The sequence below is a fragment of the Mytilus trossulus genome, chromosome 3, assembly GCF_036588685.1.
Source record: "Mytilus trossulus isolate FHL-02 chromosome 3, PNRI_Mtr1.1.1.hap1, whole genome shotgun sequence".
NCBI classification, from domain to species: Eukaryota; Metazoa; Mollusca; class Bivalvia; order Mytilida; family Mytilidae; genus Mytilus; species Mytilus trossulus.
In genome coordinates, this window is record NC_086375.1 from 15,775,449 (window position 1) to 15,802,876 (window position 27,428).

Sequence of the window (27,428 nt, forward strand, 5' to 3'; positions counted from 1 at the left end):
TAAAAAGTCTTTATATATCTTCTACATATATTCATGAATATAAATAGTATATTCAAGGGCGGATACAGCCATTTTCAAAAGTGGGGTCCCAACCCAGAATAAAGAGTGGGTTCCAACCATATGTCCCAATTAAAAGCATTGATCGTCAAAAAAGAGGGGGTCTAACCTCCGGACCCCTCTCTGGATCCGCCACTGGACGATTCTAAACAAAAACCCAACCAAAATGCAATAGTTATAAATTAGTTTTAAGTGCACCACCGCGGACTTTTATTTAGTTTTCCAGAAAGTACACGACAAATAAAATGTTAAATAAATCTGAAATGATTGTGAAATATTAAATTGACCTTTTAGTTACATTTGACCACTGATAGTGACAGATTTAATTGATAACTTTTGATGAACCTAACAAAGTACAGATAATTATTAATTATAGATCTACTATCGAGGAATTTACCCTGCACCCCTATCTGTGTCAGCAACTTGTTATCACATATTTAGTATAAAAGACACAGTCCAATTGGAACACCTCAATTAGAAACGAGACATTACACAAGCTCCATAATGGGGCTAAAGTTACTTATATTATGTGCCCTTGTGGTACTTAATCAAGCAGGTTTGTTATAGGCTAATTATATATTTCTAATTTTGATTCAAATAAGTAACAATAAAAACGAATAATTTATTATCCAAACACACATGTGTATTTTGTAATATTGAATGATAATGAGAAACTGATTATGAATTTTGTAAAAATCGTGAAAAAAACCAATTCTGTTTATCGCATTTTTACTTCATATTATACTTGTTTTTTCGTTTATTGTTTTGTTCGTAAAACTATATAAGATCGTTCGTTTTCTTGCTTGAATTGTTTTGCATTTGTTATTTTGGGCTTAATAATTATTCAAGTTCGTACTATGAAATACTCGTGTCTGGTTGAAAGATATTTCATTGCCAGTTATACCACATCTTCCTATTTTTATTATTAACTATGATATTCGTTTTCAGCTAAACTACCTAAATCACAGACTGCTACATGTTCAAGACAATGTACAGGTAAGTCACGTGATTCATATTCATCCCAGCTCCTTTGTTCTACCAAGGATAATCCGTCTCAGATCATCCTAGTTTGAGTTTCTTTGTTTTGCATCCTTTCCCTGTTTTGTAACATTTTGACGGGAATGCCTAATCTAGCGTTATTTTATAATATAAACATCAATATATTCTTAAGATTATGGAGCTTTAAAGCCCACAAATAGAAATACACATGCATTTTTGATAAGATGCATTTCTTTATTTACTTTTTTATTTCTTTATAACAGTTGTATTTTTTACAGTCATGACAATAATACCTTTTCCATAAAACCGAAATAATTTAAACGATCTATTAATAAAAGGTTTTCCCTATTACTTCGAAAAGGGACAGTCTATATTTATCCTTGTATTTTAAAAATTGTAAACTTCCGTTGATATAAGTTCACTGTGTAACAGCATATATTGTCTTTTTTGAAAAGGAGGATTTATCATGGTCATTTTTTTATTTTTGCAGAATCGAAAAAGTTTGGATACGAAACCGGAAAGACATACGACTATGACTACACATCAAAGGTGTCAACGACAATACAAGGGGCTTCCGAAGATAAAGCGGAAATCGACATGGCTGCAAAAGTTCACATCGAGGTTCAGTCAAAATGCGATCTTGTGCTTAAGGTAATAAAGAAGAAAACAAGTTAATTTAGATTCAATTACTAATCGTCATTAATTTTGTTGTTGTTAAAACTATAAGTAAACATTGTGTCATTAATATAATAAGTCTCGATAGATTGAATTCATATCGATACATTTTCGTATTCAGAATCCAAATGATCTTTCCATTTTCAGGTTTCTGATGTAGTACTTACTGAATCAGACCCTAAATCACCAAACACAAGACGCAATGCTGACGTCACAGGCGAATTCAAGAAAAGTCTTGAACAGAACCCATTGATGTTCTCCTTCCAAGATGGCCGTGTTGATGAACTATGTCCTTCTAACGACGAACAAACATGGGCTCTTAATATCAAACGAGCAATCATCTCTGCTTTCCAGAACTCTATGGATGATTTCAGTCAAGAACAGAAAACCAAAGAGGTAAAATTGTGTAGCACAATAATCTATGGAAAACTGATCATTCAGTTTTAAAATAACTCTATTCGTGTTTTTGTGTAGCTATTCGTTTTGCTCTATTTTTTTTTTTTTCTATTTTTCGATTATAACAAATAAGTCACCTCCTCCCGTAAGTGGGGCCAAGTCGTTATTCTTAACATTAAAAAAGAAAGTTATCATAAAATCTATTATTATACTAACTATTTCAATTTTTAACATTTACCGTATGTGATGAAATAAAAAAAAAAATGAAATACTTTTCAGATGGATGTAACCGGAAGTTGTGATGTAAATTACTCTCTGGCTTCCAATGGGTGGTACACAATGACAATCAAGAAAACAAAAGACACATTAGGATGTGTAGATCGTCATGGTTACAAAACAGCCATGCAAGGAACACCATATAGAGTACCGTCTGTAAGTTATTATTCTATATGCCATTTTTTTTAAATTAAGGGTATCGCAAATTATACATATTCTATAGTTGGATTCACTTTCAAAACAATATTGTATCATGTTAAACAAATAGAGTAGATTAAAAACCAATGACTATGTTTAACTAAAACGGTTTTCATTATTTTTGTATTATTGTTGTAGGAAATCCAGTCAATGCCATTGGTTAAAAGCACTCACGAATGTCAACAGGGAATCAGTAAAACTGGTATCCTTCAGAGCAGCAGTTGTGAGGAACAACATGTTCTCCGACCATTCTCCAGAGAATCCAGTGGAGCTGTTACAGAAACGAAACAGACATTGAAATATATTACAGAGAGTCAAAGCAGATCTACAAAAGGTGAAATTGAATCAACAGAAACTATTATTATACTTCATGTCAAAATGCCAGATTTTGATTGGCTAATACGAGGGTGTCAATTTACTCTATTACCCTTCATGGAGACGCTTGATCAAGTGTGCGCTTTATTAAATACGACTCTATTCTATGGCAAATACTCTATTACCCTTCACGGAGATGTTTGATCAAGTGTGCGCTTTATTAAATACGGATGTTTATGTACAATTGTCATAGTTTATTACTTTGAATTTTAAAATTAATCGACAGTAATAACAGAACATTCAGTATAATAAAATTGATATATGCATCGCGAATCAAATAAATACTATTTAGAACTTTTTATCTACAAAACTCTTCCAAATATAGACGAAGTCCACACGTCATTTGTTTCCTTGTAAAGAAATTTTAATACTAGAGCTTATATGACCTGTTGTTCACTACTTAATGGCAAAGTTGACAATAGATGAATTTGGCTGTTGTGTTTACGTTCCCGATCAAGATAAGACCATAAGAGATATTACGCAAATTAATAACAATTTTGTTTATCACATTAACGTTCAAACGATATATAAATAATTTCCTAATTTAGTATTTCATGTTCAATTTTAGTGTCTACTGAAAAGAGAACAACACTGGCATTTGAGCATGCTTTTGACAACTCCAATTCTGCAAACGCACAGAAGGAGGTTCTGAACAAACTGACAGAATTTTGCGAATTATCTAAAGATGCCGTGAAAGTATCCACAGCCAAACAATTTACTGAGCTTGTCAGACTTATGAAAACGTTAGACAGTGATAGCATGGAAAGTGTCCACAAGAAAGTACATTCAGGAAAAGTATGTCCAAAGAATACAAAAGTCAGGTATGTATAATATATAGGAAATATAGTATATATGTGATATTGTTTCAGTGCAGCGTTTGCCATTTACGACCTCAGTACTGTATGCCATTTACGACCTCAGTACTGTACAATATTACATGATCGGGTAAATATTAGGTCAAATAATTCAAATTCTGCTTTCTCGTAGCTTTTATGTTGATTTTTTTTTTATCACATTATCTCACATTTAACGTAATTTCAAGCATGGCACCGGTCATTTGGTCAGAGTTTTAAACACATTTTCTTTTTCTTCAATACTTTGTAAAAATTTACCTTTCCAATCTAATTAGAAGTCTTAAATAATTGATACCGTAACTGCAAAAGAGCCTTTGCTTTATTTAAAGTTTAAAGTGTAAAACAATTGTTTTATAATTTGCAGGAAATTCTTCCTTGACGCCATTCCAATGGTTGGAACTAAAGCTTCTTTGAAAATGATGACACATTTGATTAATACCGACGAAGTTACCGGAGCTGAAGCTGATATGTGGATGACAAGTCTATCTTTTATTCAACATCCAACAAAAGACATGCTATTGGAACTGAAGGTATATATAACTCTTAATTATTAACTGGAAACAAAACATCAAATGAATCGATTTCGTTTTCAAGATGTTAAAATGTAACGGTTCTTTGTAAATATGTAAATATATGTATACGTAATGATAAAACCGGTTCTTTCAAATGTGTAAATATCTTTATACATATAGACAGTGACGGCTCTTTTAAATGTAAAAGTTTATGTACATACGTTTCATCATAATGTATGGTGTTCATGCTTTTCGTTTTAGCCTTTGTTGACTAACACAAAGAACGGACAAGCCATGCTTGCAGTTTCATCCCTTGTGTACACCTACTGTAAAACATCTTCCTGTGCTAACGACATTGATATGGTAAACCTTGTTGCCAGCTTAGAAGACAAGATAGGTGTTGGATGCTATGCAGACAAGAACAATGTTAACAACGTAAGCAGTTTCATTCATTTCTTAAAACATGTTGATTGTTCCTCGGAAAATTTACGTTTAAATTGAATTTGTCATATTAGACAACAGTATTTTCAATATAGGATAATTCACTAATCTTTTATGTTTCGTTTCAGATTATCCGTGCCTTACGTGCCTTTGGAAATGCTGGTTTCTCTAGCAGTATCACAATGGTGAACAGTTGTTTGACGAGAAAAGAAAACCCGACAGAGGTTCGCCTTGCTGCAGCTCAAGCCTTCCGCCGAATGGCATGTGATGCAAACGTAATTAAAAACTTATAAAATTATTTCTTATGATAAACAAATCTATAATTTGACTTGTTAAATTGACGACATTATATTTTGAACTATTATCAAAGTTGCCTTTATATATTTGTGTTGTTATAAGAGTCTGATCACTGTTATGCAAAACTGTTAACTTGGATGTTACTGTTATCAAATATCATAATTGATTCATCTTATAATCTAAGGGTAGGAAATGAAAAACAATAATTAAAAACAGTGTATTTTAGACAAATATCGAATGTATTATTAATGCAAAATAATATACTTACATGCAAGAAACATATCTTCAAAATAGGATTTGTTTTCTTTCAGAGAAACGAGTTGATGACAATTTACTTGAATCGCGATGAGGATTCCGAAATCAGAATTGCTGCTTACCTAGGACTGATGACATGTCCCTCAAAGTCTATCCTCAACAGAATCCAGACAACACTGGAATCAGAAGAAGTAAATCAAGTTGGCTCCTTCGTCTGGACTCACCTTACAAATCTAATGGAAACATCAAGTCCACTGAAACAAAGCATAAAATCAATTTTATCTAATGACATACTGAAGAAAGAATTCAACTTAGAAAAAATGAAGTATTCCAGAAACTATGAAGCTTCATTTTTCCTAGAAAAGATGAACACAGGTGCCGCAATTGACAGCAATCTTATTTGGTCTTCTAAGTCTTTCCTTCCAAGATCAGCCATGACTAACCTCACCGTTGACCTTTTTGGTCACTCTGTCAACCTGTTTGAGTTTGGAGGAAGAGTAGAGGGACTAGAGTATTTCCTAGAATCATACTTTGGACCTGAAGGATATTTTGGCAAGTCAAAGGATGTTGTCAAACAATCTGTAAAAGGAATTAGCAACAAAGCAATGGATAAACTGAACGAAGAGGTTAGCAATAGATTGAAAGAAGTTAATAGCCGTTCTTTTCATATTGTATTTAAAATCCATTCACATTTGCATTTATTCCTATTTTGTTTGTTATACATTAAGTGTCTACTCGTTTTATTTAAAAAGCAAAACTTATATAAAATAATCAGAAATGTAGTTCTTAACAAACTTCTTTTTCATCTTATAAATTACAGTATTTTTGATTAATATTAATATTCTTTATTTTTGCAATTTCTAGTTTGGATCAACAATGGAAGAGTTCAAAGGAAGCATGTATTTGAGAATATTTGGCAATGAATTACAGTACATCAACACCGACGATATCAAAAGTCTGATTGAAGGACAAAACTTCAACATTCTGGATTTTATCATCAATCTGGCCAAAGAGCAAGACTATTCTTTCACACAGAGCTTCATGTTTCTAGATACCAGTATCATAATTCCAACAATGTCTGGTTTCCCACTTAACATCAGTTTAGACGGAAGTGCTACAATTGACGTTCAAGCTTCCGGTAAAATGGACCTTAGACAAATTCAGTCAAATCCCATGACAGTTTCCATCGATGGAAAAATTCGACCAAGGTAATATTAGATACTCAGATACACAATTTTAGTATAAAGATCAACCAAAACAAAAGACGCAAAAACAACCAAACCAAAACCAAATGTCAGCTTGAAATACAACCTAAAACATCAGCAAATAAGCACATATCAGTCAACAACAATATTTTGAATGGAGTTTTATGATTGTCTTCGCTGTTCATTCAAACATAAAATTTGCCATAATTATTCGCAATAAATATCCTGTGGTTGATGATATCAAAGAAATGAAAAACTATATCAACCGACAAATTTTCAAACTATAAAGTAATGATAATTGCTTTAAACAGTGAATACATAGAATCAAACAAGTCTGATGTTAATTTTTTTCTAGACAAAAATAATTAAATAAAAGACTATGCATGCTTATACGCCAAAAAAAAAACACACCCGTATACCACAGTTGCGAAAGAATGTAGATCTGAAAAGATATATATTCATACGCACAATTAAGAAATGCATATTTTCTAGGTAAATTTGTATATTGATCAATAAAATATCTTTTTAATTCAGTGCTGCTTTGGAAGTGACAAGTCTAATGAGTGTTGATGCCTTCGTAACTAAAGCTGGAATGAAAATGGTATCTTCAGTGAACTCTGCCTCTGCTGTTGAAGGTCATCTGGAAATAAAAGGTGGACAACTCTTTAGTGCAGAATGGAAGACACCAGATGCAAAGACAGAAATATTTGAAGCAAAGTAAGTATGAAAATATTTTCATAATAAAATATTTAGGTCATGAATTTTTTTTTCTTTTACTCTTTAATATAACCAGTCTGGGTTTTTCTTGCACTCGAATGACAACCTTAACTTACCTCTTTCCATATCAACAGCATGGATTTTTAGAATAATTGACTGTTCTGTTCTTTTCTATCTGTTACATATTTATTAATCTAAAAAGAAGAAAAGGGAATACAGTCTCTTATCCATATACATGTTAACTTTGTTACATATAAACCTTGCATAATTTATATAAATCTTTTTGCAGAACTTCATTCTTTACTGTTCATCGTGATGAGACCCGTGAACAAAAGATGGTAACACAAAACAGACAAACAAAGAAACTATGCACTGGTGATGACATTGCACACGTGACTGGACTTGAACTATGTGGTGAAATTTCCTACCCTAATGCTTCTCTAAAGGCTGATTCTCCATATTTCCCCCTAACTGGACCATTGACAGCTGGTGTTACACTCTACAAGAGAGACAGCCATACTGGTTACAAAATGGAGTATAAATTTGGAAAGGTAATTACCGCGTTTTACAGCTTACTTCTTTGCTTAAGACTAATGTTTAAAAATTATGGATTTATTTTTGATCACTGAATGTTAGTCTTATTTTTCAATTAGGTAATAATACTTCCACCAAACATATCATAACAGGAATATAAATATATATATCATTAATCTTATTTTTTGTATTTTTTCCGACGTGAGGTATAATGGTTTTATTATTATAATTTATTTTAGACAAAATCTTTAGTGATTGCCAATGTAGGATTTAACACACCAGGGTCAAAGGTTGATAGAGAAATGAGACTCGGTTTCAATCTGAATATGAAGAAACATGATATTGAAATGATGATGCTGTCACCATGGAAAAAGGCAACCTTCAATGGTAACTTTTAATATATAAAGAATAATGCAGTTTTTTTAATAACTTCAATGTTATTTTTTATTGACAATGCTATCAATTTTCACAGTAAAATTTAATTCAGTATTAAGTCATGATTTTAAAGTTTGAAATCTTAGATAACATTATATTTATCAGGTATTATGGACTTCTTCCTTTTTATTATTTAAGTAAGAGATCAATACTTTTGTTAATACTTTTTACAAAAAATAATCTATTTTATAGGAGCTGTCGATACCAAACAAAGACAATTAAATGGTAAATTACTTATTGACCAATCAGAATACTCAGTCAATGCAGCTTTAGCTAGTCAGAAGAAGTCTTCTAAAATGATATATACACCATCTGTAGAAATAGTCATACCAAAGAAGGATAACATTAAACTTGATGGAACTATTGAATATTTGGCGGGAACAACTTTGGATTCTGCATTTACCATTCGTGGAGTTTCAAAAGAACCAATCAACATGAGATGTGAGTTATACATCAATATTCATAGATGTTAAAGTCACATCCCCTTGCAAAGAATACCAAAATAAATAAACAATAAATCAAAACGAATCAGCATGCCAGATTTAAAAGAGGGACGAACATTACCAGAGGGACAGTCAAATACCCAAAACGAAAATAAACTGACAACGACTGGCTAAAAATGAAAGAAGAAAGACAGACAAACAATAGAACACATGACACAACATAGAAAAAGTATTACATCTTTTTCATGAAATTCAATGATCCGATATACTTTAAATGTTAAAATAAAAACCAGCAAATGAATGCTTTGATGTATACAAAACAAATGTATTATAGGCATAGTTTCAATTTATGTTTATTTTCTTCATACTTTACATATACATATTTTTAATTTAAATACTATATTTAATTCTACATAAAAGAGAAGTTTAAGTGTATGGTTTTTGTTGTTTTTTTTGTAGTGAACATGCTAAACAAGAAGGTTATAAAATCAATCAAGGGCAGTTTTACAATGGACAAAAAAGAAGAATATAGTTTCGAGACCAGAATGCAGACACTAGTAACTAAACAATCTTTGAGATACAGTCCATTTATCTCAGTTAAAACCCCAGCGAAACTGTTGATGGGTCTTGGCGGTTCAGTGGAAATGAAATATAAAAAAGCTGCAAAGGTTGACCTGACTGTTACCGGATTAACACGTTCTCCAATGAAATATTTTGGTTAGTAGAATTATTCTTTTCTATAAATATTCCATTTATCTCCCTTTGTTTAAGAGTATTTTACAAAATGTATTCAAATTTGATGGATGAATTTACTTGTGGGTTTTCAACTTAATTTAAAACAGATAATAGAATTTGTTTATTAACTTGGTCTGGAAGCAATATTTATATATTAAACATTTCAATTTTGTTAGCATATATGCATAGGAAATTTGAAAAAGTTAACGTATGAGGAAAAGTTCAAAGTATAGTAGTGGTATAGTAACACACAAGGGCTGACATCTTGCTGACTTGAAACAGACTATTTCAATCGGTGATATTTGGTTGTTTAGAATTATGGCCAAACCTTCCACTTTTGTTGATGTCATTTTTAAATAAGATTTTTGTTTTCAGTTCAAGTAAGAGATACAGGAAACGCAAAGCAAGCCCGTTATCAGACAAAAATTAACATCCAATCTCCAATTCTGACTACTAAAGGCAGATCCAACATTATGATTCGACCTACATCTGTTATAACCAGAACCACATTCGATTATATCATTCCACGTGTTGCCCGTGATAAGGTTACCATAAACAGCAAGATTGTCATGAAATCAACAAAGAAAGCTACATCAATCAAAGGAAATGGGTGAGTGTTATTTTATTTACTAGAGTATCTTTAAGTCAAACATAGTCAGAAAATAAACATAAGTAGCTTTGGTTTACAATATCATTGTTGAAATGTTTAGCCATCGCTTTAATTGATTAGACAATTTTGTAATAGTATCAAACAATGTACATATATTTAAGAGTCTCTTTGTATTTCTTTACAGTGTTTTGACTTTGAAGAAAATGTCACATTTGAACCTTAACCTTGGAATTAATTTTTTGACCAACGCTAAACTGACCACTAGCAACTTCAATGTCCAGTATGGTGCCAATAAGAAAGATATGAACAAACAGATTAGCTTTTCATCAACAGTAAAACACACGTTAGCATGGCGAGCAAGCGATGTCAGAGTCAGCGCACAACTGCAGCACCCTGAATCAGTAAGTTATACCAACACTTTGCAATGTACGGGTGTTATTCTATGTTTAAAATACAGAATATTATAATATTCGATCAATAAAGCCTTAAAGTAAGTCTACATTAAAGAATAAAATAGAAAGTTTATATGTAAACTGATTTTGTTTTGAAGAACGATGTCTATATGGTACCAAATATTTTGTTTTCTAGGCAACAGACTTGAAGATAAAGGGAAGTCACATTCATACCAAAAAGGCACTGGATACCAGCATTTCGGTGTCAGTTGGTAAAAAACACACCTTGAGCACATCAGTCTTCCTGAAAAATAAATCAAAGAAATTGACATCTGTTTCTGGTGGAATTTCCCTTTCATTGAATGAGAAATCCCTTTCCATATCAAATGTCTTCATCCAACAGAACAACCAAAAATATACCAACGACTTCGCTGCCACTATCGGTAAACAAAGAACAACGATAAAATCTGCCATCAAGAGCATGTCAAATATTGAATTCGAAATATCTAATGATGTAACACTTCCAGAAAGAAAACCTTTTACCATTGCTGGTCAGCTAAACGGGAGCCCTAGGGATTTCAGAGTAGGAGCACAGATTGGAAAATCATATGTTTTGGCATTTACTTCCCAATACAAACCAAAGACCTTGATCAAGATGTCTGGGGATGTGAAGGTTAACAGCAGACGCGTGACAGCTGAAATTGAAGCAATGAACAACAATCCTCAGTATACCGGAGCATTTGATGTTAAGTGGGATGCTGATAAAGATGAATCAAAAAGAATAAGGTTTGTAGGAGATTTGACATACAAAAACTCCATGGATGTAAACGCTAGACTAGAACATGTCAACCCATTCACTAGTGTCTTATCGAGTTATAATCATATAGTTGATATAAATACTCAGGGCCATTTTGATATCTTTGTGGGAGGGAAAGAGGAAATAGCTTTGGATCTTAATCTTAAAAACAAAGATGAAGGAAGAGCTGGAACCCTTAGAATGCAGACACCGGTCACTGGATTAGTACAAATGAATTATGATTTGATGTCAACTACCAAACAATATCAGAACTCAATGGATATCACATGGCAGAAATCAAACAAAATTGGAGTTTTAGTAAATTTGGACAAACCATTCAATGCCAATAAATTTCATGGAATAGTTACAGTTAAAACACCATTCAAGGGTTTCCAAATGTCCTCAGTAGAAGTGGACCATGAATACAGCGGAAAGGTAAAAAGTATGCTGAAAACTGAACTCAACAACGAGAAAGTAAAAGTTGATATTAACTACAGTAACGATGACCAGGATGTAAACGGTGTAATTAGTGTCAAATCGTCATTATCCAGTTTGAAAACAGCTTCTGTAAGCTTCCACCATAAAACTACAGACAACAAATACCAAAACGCTTTAGCAATGGAGCACAATGGCAAAGTATACCAGTATGAAGGTCAAATGAATCACAGATTTACAAAAGGAGGACTGAAGAATAAAGGAAAAATTGTCTTTAATCTACCAAACAACAAATATGATGCAAATTGGGATCACAGCATTACCAGCAATGAACTCATTTCTAAAATGCAGTCAAGTATTAATGGTAAATCTTATGAATTGGACGTAAATGGAAGACAAGCCATAACATTTAGTGAAGGGGGAGTATCATTTAACCTGAAGATTAAATCTCCACTTATGGACGATATCCTTCTGCGTGTTGACCATCAACACAGACCATCATTGATAGACAGTTCAGCAACCTTATCTATTAATAGTAACGTTATGATGTCTGGTCATGTAGACTACAAGAGAGAAGCTGGCAAGGTGATGTCAAAACAGTCTTTCAAAATGTCTGATATCACTTTTGAAACTTCAATTATATCTGAATATGCCCGTTTTCCAATGTCAGGACAAATTAATATGAAGTTGAATGATAATGAAATCGATGCAAGTGGAACCTTTGATCGTCAGCAGAACAGCCAAAACGGTAAACTTAAATTTAGGTCACCATTTACCAAACCTATTGTATTAAGTATTGATCGAGCAATTGATGGGGAACAGATCATTTCATCGTCTATTGAGTATGGAAAAACTGAAATTATGGCCATGGAAAACAGATTCAGATGGGACAACACAAAAATTGTTAAGATATCAGTTGTAACACCAATAAAGTCAGTCAGGAAATTTGAAACATTACTCAAGTTTGATGGAGGTATAACTGCTTTCAAAACAGTCGCAAGTTTAGAAATTGAACCTACTTTTAGACCAATCCAGATGACATCAGAATGGAACTCTGTCAATGGGCTCAATGGAAAAATTCGTTTGGAAACTCCATTCCAACAAATACCATACAGTCAAATAAGTTTGGTTTCTAAACCCACTTCTAGAATGACATCATCAGATCTAGTTATTGAATATCTCCCAAGACGAGAAATAATCATGAAATCAAGCTACATGGTGCAGAAAGATCACGTTGAAGGCAGTTTAGACATAAAAACTCCCTTCCATGACATGCAAACAATGTCAGCATCAGTTAAACATGTAACTCGAAATAACGCCCTAAATTCTGAGATGACCTACACCTGTCCTAAAGGCACAAAATACGTCGCTGACATCAACTATAAATCTGGTATCAAGAAAGAGGGGTCAGTCAGTCTGAAAATGGATAAGAAAAGAATAAGCGTTAATGGTATGGTCGACATGACGTCTGGATACCCAGCTGGTTTCTTGAAGACATCAACACCCTTTACAAAGGACATTATTGTTGATATTAAGCAGACGAATCAAGCTGAAGTAATTGTGACGTCGGGCTCGCTGAGATACGATAACGGCAAAGAAATATCATTGGAAAACCGATTCCGTTGGAATGATGCCTTTGTGTTCACAACAGCTCTTGCTACACCATACGAATCCATGAAAACAATTAACTCTGTAATAGAGGCTAAAGGAGACTTACGATCTTTCTCTCTTTTAAGCAGCATTGAAGCAGAACCAATCACAAAGAAGTTCTTAATATCCAGTGCCGTAAATACAAATGGTGGATTCGATGGTAACTTCCGCATTGAAACCCCATTCGAGGCCATTCCATATAGTCAGATAACCGTCTCTAGTCAAAGAAGTAGCGGATCCACAAGAACAGTTGCTAATATAGAATACCTTCCAGCTAAATATATCAGTGTCAAATCAAGTCACACAATGGATTTGGATAACATTGATGCAACTTTTGAAATTCAGACTCCATTCGCCAAATTTCAACATGCATCTGCTTCAATAAAACACACAAATGACGACAAAGGCATTTCATCTTCTGTAGGAATCGAATATCCTAAAGGAAATATATATTCTATAGACACTTCCGTTAAAAACGCCGAAAGGAAAGACGCTTCCATCACCGTCAAAAGTCCATACAGCAAACCAGTAAGTCTGTCAGTCTATCATCAAGGAAAATATCCGTCAATGGAGACACACGGTGAACTACAGTACCAGGGCAACCAGAAACACATATTGGACATAGCATTTAATAATAAAGCTAACTTTAAGTCATCTGTGTCATACAAGTGTCCATCTATGGACAAAATATCTTTGGAGATAAACCATAAAGGAAGCATGAAACAATTCAATTCTCTCGTCAAAGCACAATACAAGAAGGGCGAGCCACATCAAATCGAAATAATCTTTAAAAATCTGGCTAAAATGCAAGGATCTTTGACAGTCAAATCAGCGTTCATGGATGACTTTAAAGCATCTTTCCATCATACAGGGTCCTTGAGGAATCTTAAATCTCATGTTCAATATGCTTACGGTAAAATGACTCCAGCCTCTGCTGATGTAGCACTTATTTCTGGAAAACGTATCAAGGGATCCGTGAAATTGTCTGCCCCAATGTTTGAGGATATTACCATGACTCTTATTCACAAGGGAAATCTGAAAAGCTTCAGAAACAAGATGAACCTAATCTACAGCAAGAAACAGAAAATCAGTACCGATTTTAATTTCCGTCTGGCTAAAGTAATGAAAGCTACATTTCTGTTTGTTTCTCCTTTTAAAGGATATAAGAAAGTCATTGCCAACGTGAAACACGAAGGAACATGGAAGAGCTTCAAGTGTGATGCCAATATTAAAAAAGGAAAAGACGTTGTTAAAGCCAACATGAAAACATCAATAGGGTCTAAATTCAATTGGGAAGCAAGTGTAGAAACTCCAGTTGCCGGTTGGAAGAAAATGAATGCTGCTGTATCGCACGAAGGATCACTTTCTAATTTTAAATGCCATGCCGAGATAGGTCGAGGTAAACAAGACATGGTCGCTGCAGACATACGATTTGCAATTAATCCATCCATTGATATTCTGTTGGCTGCACAGACACCTTTTGTTGGCTACAGCAATGTCAAGGCATCTTTGTCACATCAAAAATCAGACAGCAAGATAAAATCTCATGCTGAAATAACATACTTCAAGAAAGATACAATATCTGCAGATATCTTGATAAACAAACCAACAAGAAGTGCTGATATTTCCATAAAGACTCCATTCAAGAAATATGAAAAGATGGCAGGTTCCTTCTCACACACTGGTTCATTATCAGAATTCAGTACAAAGATGGATTTGGCAGCAAACAAAGATAAGTACTCAGCTCAGATCAATTTGAAGACTGTAGGTCAACTGTCAGCAGAGATGAAAATATCAACACCCATCGTCGGCTATCAAGAAACCGATCTTTCCTTTACTCATAGTGGAAGCTTAAACAATTTCCGTTCACGAGCAAATATTCTTTTTCACAAGAAGAAGAGTGTCGCTGATGTCTCATTTAACTCACTCAGTGGTGTAGAAGGACAATTGACATTGCAGACACCCTATACAGAAACTGTAAAAGCTACAATTATGCATAGCAATGAGGAAAAAATGAAATCTTCTTCAAACATTGCATATGGTAAACAGACCATTTTTGATTTTGATGCTTTGTTCAGTCAAAGAGGACAAACATTTGGAACCGTCTCCATCAAAGCATTGAAGGTGCCAAAAATGGCAGCAACTTTTGAATACCAGGGAGTTATATTCAACAATAAAGCAACCATACAGGCATCACTTGGGAAAGACAAGATCATTGTTGAGACACAAATGGAAAGCAAATCTGATGTTTCAGGAAGAATTTCCATTTCAACTCCATTTGATTCTGCAAAGACGATGTATATGGTATATTCTAAAACTGGACCAATGAATAAAATGAACGGCAACATTGAAGCTGGAATCAACGAACAGAAGATTACGACTGACATAACTATTTCATCTGATGACGTAACAAAGGCATCTGTCACACTCCGAACACCATTTTCTGAACTACGAAATGCTGATGTATCCATTAGATTTTCTGGCACCGCTAAAAACTTTGATAGCCACAGCGAAGTGACTGTTAACGAAAAAATGGCTGAAGCTGATCTGACAGTCATTGTGAATGATCGTCTTGACATTAGAGGGTCTATGAAAACTCCATTTACTAAAGACTTTGTCATCCGAATGAACCATGATGGTGCATTGAACAGTTTCAAATCTTCTTCTGATATATCATACGGATATGATAAAATTAGTGGACAAATAACAACTGATTTGACCAATGGAGTACAAATTGACATCACCCTCAAAACTCCATTTTCAAATGATGTGATCTTTGCTACATCTTCTAACTACGATTTCAATGACTTCCGATCACTTTCTCAGTTAACATACAGTGGAGCTAAACAACACGAATTAGAAGTCACCTTCTTTGCCGTTAAGGAAAGAAAATCTCTGAAGTCAAATGCACAAGTTACCTACAATGGAAAATCAGTATCAGGAAAGGTTGACTTTGAAGGTGGAATGAGAAACTTCAAATCTGCAGGAGAGGCTAAATACAATAACCAGAAAATAATGGCAGAAATCCAATTCCAGTCACTGAAAAGAATAAATGGACAATTTTCATTGAAAACACCATTTTCGTCCGATTTTCTCCTATCCTTCAACCATCAAGGTCAGATACCAACTGCTTTTACATCAGCTGCTTCGATGTCATACGGAAAGATATCCCATGATATTCAGGCATCATTTAACCATGATGGGTCATATAAGAAGTTCTCTACTAATGGTCAGATTAGTTACAATGGCAAGAGAGTATCTTCAGACATTTCCTTTGATGCTACTAGTGACATAACAGGAACAGTGACATTGAAGTCACCCATGACGGATGACATAATTGTTTCTTTCTCCCATAATGGAACACCATTGACATTCAGGAGCATTGCCAAAATTACTTACAGTGGATCAATGAAACACGATGTTCTCATAACATTCAATCATGCCGGATCAATGATGAATTTTAACACTAAAGGCGCTTTAACATACAATGGCAAAACCACATCAGGTGAAATCGTATTTGATGCTATTAAAGACATTGAAGGTAAATTAGAATTAAAAACTCCTATTACAGATGACATAATTGTAGCAGTTTCTAACGAAGGATCCTTAAGGAATTTCAAATCTTGTCTCAAAGTCACATACAAAGGACAGTTACAACATGATGCAAGCCTTAAATTTAACTTCGACGGATCAATGATGCAGTTTGGAACAAAATCATCTTTAATGTATAACAGCAAAAAAGTATCCTTCGATGTTAATTTTGATGCTACCAAGGATATTGAAGGGAAAATTACATTGAAATCGCCATTTACCGAGGATATGATTGTGGCCTTCTCACACGAAAACACGATGAACAATTTCAAAACCTGTCTCAAAGTTACTTACAGTGGAGAACTGCAGCATGATGCCAGTCTTACCTTTAATATGGATGGAACATTGGTTAAGTTTACAACTAAATCAGTTTTTACCTACAACAACAAAATGGCCTCTACTGCCGTCAGTTTTGATACAACAAACATTCTTGAAGGCAGAATAACAGTCACAACACCATGGACAAATGAAATCATTGTAGCTTTTTCAAATGAGGGATCTGTACAAAATTTCAAAACCTGTCTTAAAATTACATACAGCGGTTCTTTAAAGCACGATGCCAGTGTTTCATTCAGTTTGGATGGATCAGTCAGAAAGTTCTTTACACTGGCTTCAGTGAAGTACAATGACAAAATAGCTTCCGCTGAGGTAACTCTTGATTCTAGAAAAGACATTGTTGGAAAGATCACCTTGAAAACACCAATGTATGATGACGTTATCATTGAGATCGCCCGCAACGGTAACTGGAAAAACTGTTTGTCCTTTGTTCAAATCACCTACAATGGCGCTTTGCAACATAACGCAAGAGTAAGCTTCAAGTTGATCAAGAAACCAACAAGTATCCAGGCAAATACTGAGGCAAGTTACAATGACGAAACAGTATCCGGAGACATTTCTATTGAGACATCATCTGGAATTGATGGAACCATGACTGTTAAATCACCATGGAGCGAGGACATTACCACAATTGTTAAATACAACGGAGAGCCAAAAGATTTCACTGCCCAACTTCAGCTGAATCACAAAGGCTCTCGTCAATATGAAGTAAATATAAGACATACAACAACTGGTGAAATGAAGAAACTTTCAACTGCTATCTCTGCGTCCTACAACGGCAAAGAAATGTCGTTTGATGGTTCATATGACTTAAAAGACAACAAGAACGCTCAAATGACTTTCAAATCACCATTCACCAAAGATGCATTTGTGAAAATATCTTTAGAAGGAACAGTTCAAAGATTTAGCTCAAATGTAGAACTATCATATGGCGAGAAGACCCATGTTATGACTTCAAAATTCAATATGATCATGACTGATTCCAAATTAGGTTCTGCAGTTGAAATATCAGTCGACAACCAGAAAGGATCTATTGACCTCCTTGTTGAGTACTCTGATGAATACAAGGTTAAAGTATCTGCCAGTTCTCCACTAACTGACAACATTGAACTAATGTCTTCTGCAAAAATAAACCGTAACAATCTAATTGGTTCATTACTGATTAAACTCGCAGGAAAAACCATCCACGACAGCAGTTTCAGCCTGACAAGAAGAATGGGAGAAAACCAATTTGTTGCGAATTTAAATGCTGTATACAACTCTAAAAATGTCAATGGGGGATTTTCAATTGTAACATACAATGGAATTGACGCCAAAATGACACTAGAGACTCCAGTTGCAGGATACGAGAAGAATGCAGCCAATTTCTTATACGAAACTGACAGGGATACAATTACGGCACAAGTCAATGGAAACGTTGGATCTAACAATGTAGAATTTAATGCAGTTTTTGATAAGACTTCACCATTCAATGGAAAAATTAATATCAAAACTCCAGTCATTGGATTAACCGAAATGTCAATGAACGTAGTTTTCAACAATAATCCTTCAAACTTTCGTCTCACATCTGATTTCGCTATTGAAGGTCAAAACATGTATGACCTTAGTTTTGAGCATATCTCCTCAACAAGAAATATACAAGGAAGTCTAGAACTGAAAACAACAATTTTAGAAGACATTGACATCAAGTATGACATCTCTGGAAGTTTAACAAAGTCTTCATCCTCGTTCAGTGCCTCCGTTGGAAGTAACAACCAAATTTCATTGAACACTTTGACCAACATTCAAGGCAGGCAAATGGGAGAAGTAAAATCAACCTTAAATATCAACATTGCTGGTTTCATAAAAACAGCTGAATTAGAATTAAAAAGTGGAAGAAGCTTCAGCGATTTCACTTCTAAAATAAGTGGAAAAATTGATAACGATGAAATCTCTGTAGAAACCATATTTAAAAGTCAACCATCTTATGAGGCATCGGTTAAGGTAGAAACACCTTTCAAATCAGCTAAATCAATGTCAGCTACGATCAAGAATGTTCGTAAATCAAATTTTGTCAGCACATCAGCTGTTGTTGCACTTTCCCCTGAAAAGGTTTACGAAATAAGTCTTAATTATCTCAACCAGAACTTCAGAAAAATGGATATAAAAGCCGAAGTAAAAACTCCAGTGAAAGGACACGAGTTGATGAGATGGGTATACAGGCACGGGACTGACCAGATTTTATCTGTATTTTCGAACTACGAATGCTCAACTGGAATTCAAATTACTGGTGATATTAAACTGTCACCAAGATCGATCAACATGGATGTCAGGACTCCGTTTCAAGCAATTCGATCATTGTCTCTTAAGGGAAACTTAGAAAGACAAAATATGATCTATAGTTTAGACACTTCTTTTGAGATAAATAAGAAATCAGTTAAACTATCTGGTTTAGTAGACTTAGAAAGCAGACCAATGACAACTAGAATCGAGCTGAAGACTCCATTTAAGGGACTTGAATCTTCCGAGATCAATTTGTCATGTACAGGAGACATCAAAGATTTGCGCGCCACAGTCGAAATTGTAACTCCTTTGATTAAACCAATCAATTCCGAAGTACATATCCGTTACGATTCTCTTTTGGACATGGAAACCACTGCAATTCTTACCACAGGGTTTAAGTCCTTCGAACGATTGAGTGTTTCATTGGTCAACAAGAAAAACAGAAATGAATACCAAACACATGTTGAAACCTCGTGGAATAGAGAAAAGACCATTGCATTTGATGCTTCATGTGATGTTTCGGAGATATCTAGTGGAAAGCATATCAAGACATCCATGTCAATTTCTACACCTTTCGAAGCCCTTAAAACTATAACTGTCAATATGGGACATAAATATTCCACTGGTAACTACATGCAATCGGTCTTCTTGGAATACAACGGGAAACCTCTACTAGATATTGACACATCTTATTCAAATATTGAGCATCACACAGTATCCATAGTAACAAGACACCCTAGACCTATGAACTTCAGAATCGGAGGTAACATGGAAGCCGAAAAGATAAACAGCGATATCAGCTTAAACTGGAATACAGACAAAACAGACAGCAATATGAACATGGAAGTCTTTTATAGTCATAGCAATAATAAGTGTAACTTAGCAGTTAGATTTGTACATCCGTCTAAAACCATCGGATTTAGAGGAGAATTAAAACGTTCAACAAGTCATAACTTAATTTCGCTTGATGTAAACATAGATGAAGCCAATGTATTTGGATATACCTATGATTGTAAACACGGCAATGATGACAGAGATACTAGTATGAAATTCCGTTTCCCAAACAGATCTATCATGTTTACAAACGCAATTCAGAACCGTCTTGGATCTAAAATGGTAACTGGTGCCTTCTTCTGGGATGCTGATGGTGACCAGACAAAGAAAGTATCTGTTAAAGGGGATATAACTCCAAGTGAAAATGGTGTAGATGCCAATGTTGTTCTAGAAATGCCAAGTATTGGACAGGTAATGAAATATTTTAAGTAACTTTCTTGTAACTTAGTCAATGACAAATTGAATTGTTCAATTTCTGTAATCGTATTTTCCTTACCGTCCCTGATGATCAAGTTGAAAGAAACATAGTATTAAGAATCTTATTCTTATCTATGAATGTTAAAACAAACAACGTTTTTCCTGGTTATTAAAAAAAACCTATTCTATTTAATCTATACTGTATGGATAAGTCTCATAACTTATTTTTAAACATTAACCGATATTCATTTACTTTTTTTTATAAATAGGATGTAAAGCTTGATTCCAAAGTGAAATTCAACAAGGGATCTGTTCTGTTTGATGGTAAAACTGCATTCCAGTATTCTAAAGATTCAAGGAAGACACTAATTCTTTCCTCACGACTGGAAGATCTTTCATCTGGTACTGACACCAACTACAGCTTTAACCTAGGAATCAAACATCCGTATACTACTGTTGACGTTGAGGTAACTTCACTCCTAGAATCATCAGTTTACAAAAAGATGGCTTCTGTCGATGTTAAATACCAAACAGCAAACAAAATGGCAAAGAACTTTGGAATAATGGGAGAAATCGATAACTTGAAGAAGAGCATCAAGATGGATGTAAGTTATTATTTTACTAACATGTTTGGGGATGAATCATCAGCAAAAAAGCGTTATTTATAATGCCATATAACACCCGAATAAACAGTAGAGATTGTAATATGTAGAAGCACAAATAGAGAATTACTTGAATTAAGAAAGATGAAAAGAGGTCAACAAAAGGGCGGAACTCGAAGAATAATAAACAAAGAAAACATTTTAATGTCCTTGCAAAATTACAATTTTAGAGAATAAATATAACAAAATACATCAAATAATAAAAGAAGTAGCTAAAAATCCTGTCAACTAGCTATGTTTTATTAAGAGAAAAAATTGAAATGTGTAAGCAAATATAATATAGAAAAGATATGTTTTATCATAATGTATACATGTATTTAAAAACACATATATGTTCATTTACAGCTGACCACGCCTATTAAATCAATCAATATCCAAGGAAATGTGCAAACTACAGCTCCATACAAAGTGTCAATTAAGAACCTGTATGATAATGCCAAACCAGTCAGTGCAGATATTGTTTTTGACCCATCAGATGTCAGTATTGATGTCAACATGAACTATGATATTGGTAAGAATGAAAAGCTGACCCAATTATTATTAATATTTAAACTAATATGTAAATTTTCTATCAACTAATGTTTCAACTAAGTATGTTTTTAATTACAAAGATTTCTAATCTTTTTAGGCAAAGTATGTTTTAATAGTAAAGGTTGCAGCTTCTATAGGCAAAGTACTTTTCAAAGCAAATGTTGCAACTTTCTCAGACAAAATATGTTTTTGAGTTAAAGTTGCTTCTGCCGCAGACAAAGTTGCCCTTCGATGATATTGCCTGCTATTTTTATGGTTAATTGTTTTTGTCTAAACAGAAAAGCCTTCTATGTTTTTATTACACAAACTTGGATAAAAGTTTTTTCGAAGACAGTTATTACAAAGCACGTTGTCTGTTCTATTTATCCGGTATACTACATCTGCAAATCTCAGACTTTTATACGACGATTAAAGATAATGATCTGTGTACTTATTATAGAAATAGTTCATGATAAAAATATGTAGCATTCGGATTGAGCTCAATATAAGAAAGATATACTTCTAAAATATAGAAGTACCAAAAACTATAAGCATGTACAACAATTTAGTATTTTACCCTGATATTGTTTCAGACAATCCACAAAACATTCTTCATGTGAATGCTAAAATGTCAGACGAAAGTGGAATCACAGCCGAAGTTTTCAGAGATGTGGACAGTAAGAGAGTTTCCGATACGCTCATCAACCTGAAACTGAAGACTTCCAAGATACTTCATACACGTGTACATTGGAACCCAGATCTTTTGAAAACCGTAAAGGTTTGTTGTACATTAAAAATTATGGGAAAACATTCATTCGAAAAACTAAGGATTTTCTTATTCCAGGGATAGATTACCTTAGCCGTATTTGGCACAACTTTTTGGAATTTTGGATCCTCAATGCTCTTCAACTTTGTATTTGTTTGGTTAATAACTATTTCGGTATGAGCGTCACTGACGAGTCTTATGTAGACGAAACGCGCGTCTGGCGTACTAAATTATAACCCTGGTACCTTTGATAACTTTTTACACCACTGGGTCGATGCCTCTGCTGGTGGACGTTTCGTCCCCGAGGGTATCACAAGCCCAGTAGTCAGCACTTCGGTGTTGACATGAACATCAATTATATGGTCATTTTTTATAAATTTCCCGTTTACAAAACTTTGAATTTTTCGAAAAACTAAGGATTTTCTTATTCCAGGGATAGATTACCTTAGCCGTATTTGGCACAACTTTTTGGGATTTTGGATCCTCAATGCTCTTCAACTTTGTAATTGTTTGGTTAATAACTATTTCGGTATGAGCGTCACTGATGAGTCTTATGTAGACGAAACGCGCGTCTGGCGTACTAAATTATAATCCTGGTACCTTTGATAACTTTTTTCATCAGTGTTAAACAAGAAATTACTTAATTACAAATTAAGCAAAACATTTATCTTTTTTACATCAGTAACTTGTTAAGGTGGAAATAATAAGATAAACTAATCAAACAAAATAACAACTTCATTAATATTACAATTATGAATAGAAATTATATAGAAACAAATTGAATTTAAAAAAAAGTCTTTTGGTTTTTGCATTATTTTTCTTTTAAATAATACGTCCGTTGTTTAAGCTAATCATAATGTCTTCTTTTGTAGTCTGTTGGTTTGAACAAGATTCATAAATATGGCAATGGCATTAACAAAGCACTTCAAACATCATGGATTGCTGTAGAACAGGAGGTCCAATCAAAACACAGATTGATCATATCTGCTATCAAAGAAGACATGAAACCATACATCAATTTTATGTCAGCTAGAGTTACCGAACTTCAAAAAATGAGACGCAATAATGATTACTACTTAAATGATATCGTAGGACATTTCCAAACAACACAAACTGTTATCAGGTAGTTAAAACCAAATCATTATCTTTAATTTTGTTTCGTTCATTTTCACTATTATTGGAATTCAAAGTTTTGTTACTTCTTTAAATATAATACAAAATAAAGATGTTACTATAACAATAAGTAAAAAATATTCACAGTAATACCGAAAGTTAAATCTTAAACAGTTATGTGTAAAACATGTAGAGAAGTCTAAAAACTAATAGAAGGAGTGTCAACAAATGGTGAAATATCCAAACGAGCTTAAGAAGTTAAACACTTTTAATTAAACACTTTTAATTTCTATGAAAATGTCTGACTATAATTCTGACAATTTCCTTTATTATTTTAGACATCAGATGAAATCACTTGAGAATGAAATCAACAGTCTAACAAAAGATATGGACTGGACACTATATAATTTGTATCTTGCTGAAATTACTGAATTAGTAAAGGTATATTTATTTCTGTGATTTTGTTTTAAGTTTTGCACTCATATTGTTTTATAGCGTTTCTATTTGTATATGATTGCTATTCCTTGTCTTAAACATTTTACAACAATAACAACTATGAATTGTAACATTTTACTACAATAACAATAATGAATTGTTACATTTCACTAAAATAACAACTATGAATTGTTACAGTTTATTACAATAACAACTAAACAACTTTGAATTTGAATATTTCACTAGAATAACTACGATTTGTAACATTACACTACAATAACAACCATAAATTGCATCAACAAACTTTATAATATTTTTTCTTCTTTAAGAAGAATAACACATTCATATTTTATTTACATTACAGTTAATGGAAGACATGTCATTACAGTACTACTCTGAAGTTTTAGATTTTACACAGTCACAGACAACACAGCTGTCAAACACCATTGAAGGAGTATATACAAAATATGGAAAACAAGTAACAGGTATACATCAACATCAATGATTAATTGATACTCACAGGATATAAATATCAGATACTACTCAGTAAATAGAAACGATGAATTAAACCTAATATAAAGTACAAAAGTATGTAAAAGGAAAACATTAATACTGAAGTCCAATTTAAAAGCTTTTTATTTTGCCATTTAAATTAGGGACTTTCCTTTTAAAAATTTCTCGGAGTTCGGTATTTTTGTTATTTTACTTTTTTACGATTTGATGTATTTTCAAGTTTAAACTATTTCTTATCTATCTTTCAGATTCAGTTGCATCTATTTCAAGCAATAAAATTTTGGAATCAGTTCGTTCAAGATTACCAACAATTCCAATGAAACAAATGGCTGACAGATACAACACAGTTATCTACAATGCAAGAGAATCAATCAATATTGGGCTAATAAAGACACTTCCAACCCCAGTATATCATATGGTGAGTTATACATTTGAAATATACTCCCAACCCCCAGTATATAATATTGTGAGTTCTACATTGGAAATCCATCTTTAACTTGTAGACATCTTCAAACTATATCATTTAAATGCTAAAAAAATTATCAGCAAAGCAAAATTTTATTATAATTTAAATGAAACCTATTTTTTGTTGAATTCTATCATTTTTTTATAAGTTGGTTATCTTTTATTGTGTTGAAAGTTAATTCGATAAACTAAGTGGTATTTGAATGTTTCTTCTGTTCTTTTCAGGCTTCATCAGCATATAAATACTGGGAGATTGAAGAAAACATTAGATCTGTTTTTATCAAATTCGTCAATTTTATTAAAAAAGACATTGGAGACGAATTCAGTAATATCAAAGACTTAATTACGGATGTTAAGAAAACAAAAGTCACAGTATATGACCCAAAGAAAGGTCACTTTGAAATGGACATTTATCTTCCACTAGAAATGAAATCTTTAACAGAAGTAAAAAGGATAGCCAATCCAATTGAGAATCTCAGATCTTACATTCCACAATCTAATCCACTCCCATCCTTTGGAGATATTTGGTCTCATGCAGTTATTCCATCGTTTGGTGGTGAGTAAAATAACGAGATCGACGTACCGTTTGAATGCAAACCAAACATATTTTTTTTTAATAAAACTCCAAATTTACTAAGAGTTCTAAATGACTAACCCTTATGCTACTTTTGTAATACTATGCACAGCATTCATATGAATTCAATATGTTTGAACTTAAACTTCACTTTTCATGTATATTGCATTCTTTATTCAGCTGATCATTTAGTCAATTTGACGCAGCGATTATTGCACTTGTATCATATACAATTCTATGATATTATAAAGTTAAAATATATGATAGAAAAATAATTATGGAAATTTCATGCATAAGAGAGGCGAAAGATACCAGATAACTTAAAGCAACAAATAAGAATAGGCAAGTTTGCGCACATTATCAAATTCGTACACTACTAATTAGTTATAATAGTTATAAGTATGTTCCATACCTTCATTTACAAAAATGTATATTAAATTAATTGAATATATTTCAGCACATGCTTACATCAAGGGAGATCATTTCACCACCTTTGATGGACAAGAATTCGATTTCAATGGAAGATGCAGCTATGTCCTTGCACGTGACTTTGGCAAAGACAAGTTCAGCATCATTCTTAATTATATGGGAAGACAGAGCAAAAAATTGGTTGTCATGACCTCCACACAAAATGTTCAAGTTGCTTCAAATGGAAAGGTAAACATTCTTCAGATCTTATGTTTCTAAGTTTCTTAGAGTTTAAGAGATGCATTTAAAGTATTAAACTTCATCTGAGAAAATAAATGAATTTTATAAAACTTGGCGACAGACGATATTCATGATGAGTGCTTTCCGTGTAAAAATTGGGATTTGATGTTCGATAACAAATATTTATACCAAATTAATTAATCGATGTTTGTTTTAAATGTTTTCTGCTTTCTTAAAAACAGCGTATGGTTATTTTTTTCGCAATCCTTATTATGTATGTTTTATATTATTTTCAGGTCCGTGTTGATGGCGTAGAGAGCAAACTTCCATATGCATCAAACGAGATAAAAATTTCACAAGTAGGAGACAACATTTACGTCGATGGAAATGGTTTTGGTGTTGTCAACAATATCAAATCCGCGTCATATGACATTGAACTCAGCCATTGGTTCCATGGAAGAACAGGTGGTCTGCTTGGTGTCCATGACAACGAGAGATTTGACGACATGATGATGTCTAACAAACAAATCACATCTGATGCCAACGCTCTGGCCACTTCATGGCAAGTCCAAGAAAAATGCCGTTAACTATAGAACGTTTACCGAAAGAGATTCAGTTTTGTTTTTGTTGATTATTTGTTAATTGTTAATTTTTGGTTCTTATTTATTTCTTTTTTATTTCTTTTTGTGTATAGAAATTCGATTATAATAAATTTAGAGCAGCATTTCTTTTGTTTGTTTCACTCATCAATGAATCATTAAGAAAGTAACGTTTATTGCAGCAATTTAAACTAGACTACTTAAAAGTTTAAATAAGGATGACAAACCGAGATATGCAACAAAAGCACTATTAAAAAACGAACGGTAATATATCATGTCTGACTTCGTCTAGATATTTTAAAATACAGCTTAAAATGTCTTTTTGTTATTGCTGTCTATGGGTTGATGGTACATTGACGTATACCAGACATTTCCTTTCACTCAATACGTTTCATACAGTATTTAAAACATATGGG

The 27,428-nt window shown here is 33.3% G+C and overlaps 2 protein-coding genes across 2 annotated transcripts; both read left to right on the forward strand.

Annotated features, from left to right (window-relative positions):
- Positions 1–517: 517 nt before the first annotated feature.
- LOC134710452 (vitellogenin-like) lies at positions 518–5,076 on the forward strand. The gene is made up of 10 exons (XM_063570811.1): positions 518–613; positions 1,006–1,053; positions 1,547–1,707; positions 1,879–2,127; positions 2,407–2,559; positions 2,740–2,935; positions 3,545–3,797; positions 4,195–4,360; positions 4,604–4,777; positions 4,912–5,076. The coding sequence occupies exons 1-10, from the start codon at positions 562–564 to the stop codon at positions 5,074–5,076; spliced, it is 1,617 nt and encodes a 538-aa protein (XP_063426881.1). The 5' UTR covers positions 518–561.
- A 397-nt stretch (positions 5,077–5,473) lies between these two features.
- On the forward strand, positions 5,474–27,137 carry LOC134710244 (uncharacterized). Its single transcript, XM_063570519.1, has 20 exons — positions 5,474–5,961; positions 6,200–6,543; positions 7,075–7,257; positions 7,547–7,808; positions 8,031–8,178; positions 8,419–8,667; positions 9,129–9,386; positions 9,780–10,014; positions 10,199–10,415; positions 10,603–20,721; positions 20,997–21,332; positions 21,735–21,900; positions 22,493–22,677; positions 23,538–23,788; positions 24,117–24,219; positions 24,578–24,698; positions 24,975–25,144; positions 25,417–25,747; positions 26,223–26,422; positions 26,710–27,137. The coding sequence occupies exons 1-20, from the start codon at positions 5,572–5,574 to the stop codon at positions 26,998–27,000; spliced, it is 14,559 nt and encodes a 4,852-aa protein (XP_063426589.1). The 5' UTR covers positions 5,474–5,571; the 3' UTR covers positions 27,001–27,137.
- Positions 27,138–27,428: the final 291 nt, after the last annotated feature.

What these genes read in the sequence shown, in the direction of transcription:
- LOC134710452 (XM_063570811.1), top strand. Translation starts at nt 562, where the DNA reads ATGGGGCTAAAGTTACTTATATTATGTGCCCTTGTGGTACTTAATCAA. An exon ending in ATGTTCAAGACAATGTACAG is followed by an intron (nt 1,054 to 1,546) that starts GTAAGTCACGTG and finishes TTATTTTTGCAG; the next exon opens with AATCGAAAAAGTTTGGATAC. An exon ending in AAGAACAGAAAACCAAAGAG is followed by an intron (nt 2,128 to 2,406) that starts GTAAAATTGTGT and finishes AATACTTTTCAG; the next exon opens with ATGGATGTAACCGGAAGTTG.
- LOC134710244 (XM_063570519.1), top strand. Translation starts at nt 5,572, where the DNA reads ATGGAAACATCAAGTCCACTGAAACAAAGCATAAAATCAATTTTATCT. An exon ending in ATATGGAAAACAAGTAACAG is followed by an intron (nt 24,699 to 24,974) that starts GTATACATCAAC and finishes TCTATCTTTCAG; the next exon opens with ATTCAGTTGCATCTATTTCA. An exon ending in CAACCCCAGTATATCATATG is followed by an intron (nt 25,145 to 25,416) that starts GTGAGTTATACA and finishes TGTTCTTTTCAG; the next exon opens with GCTTCATCAGCATATAAATA.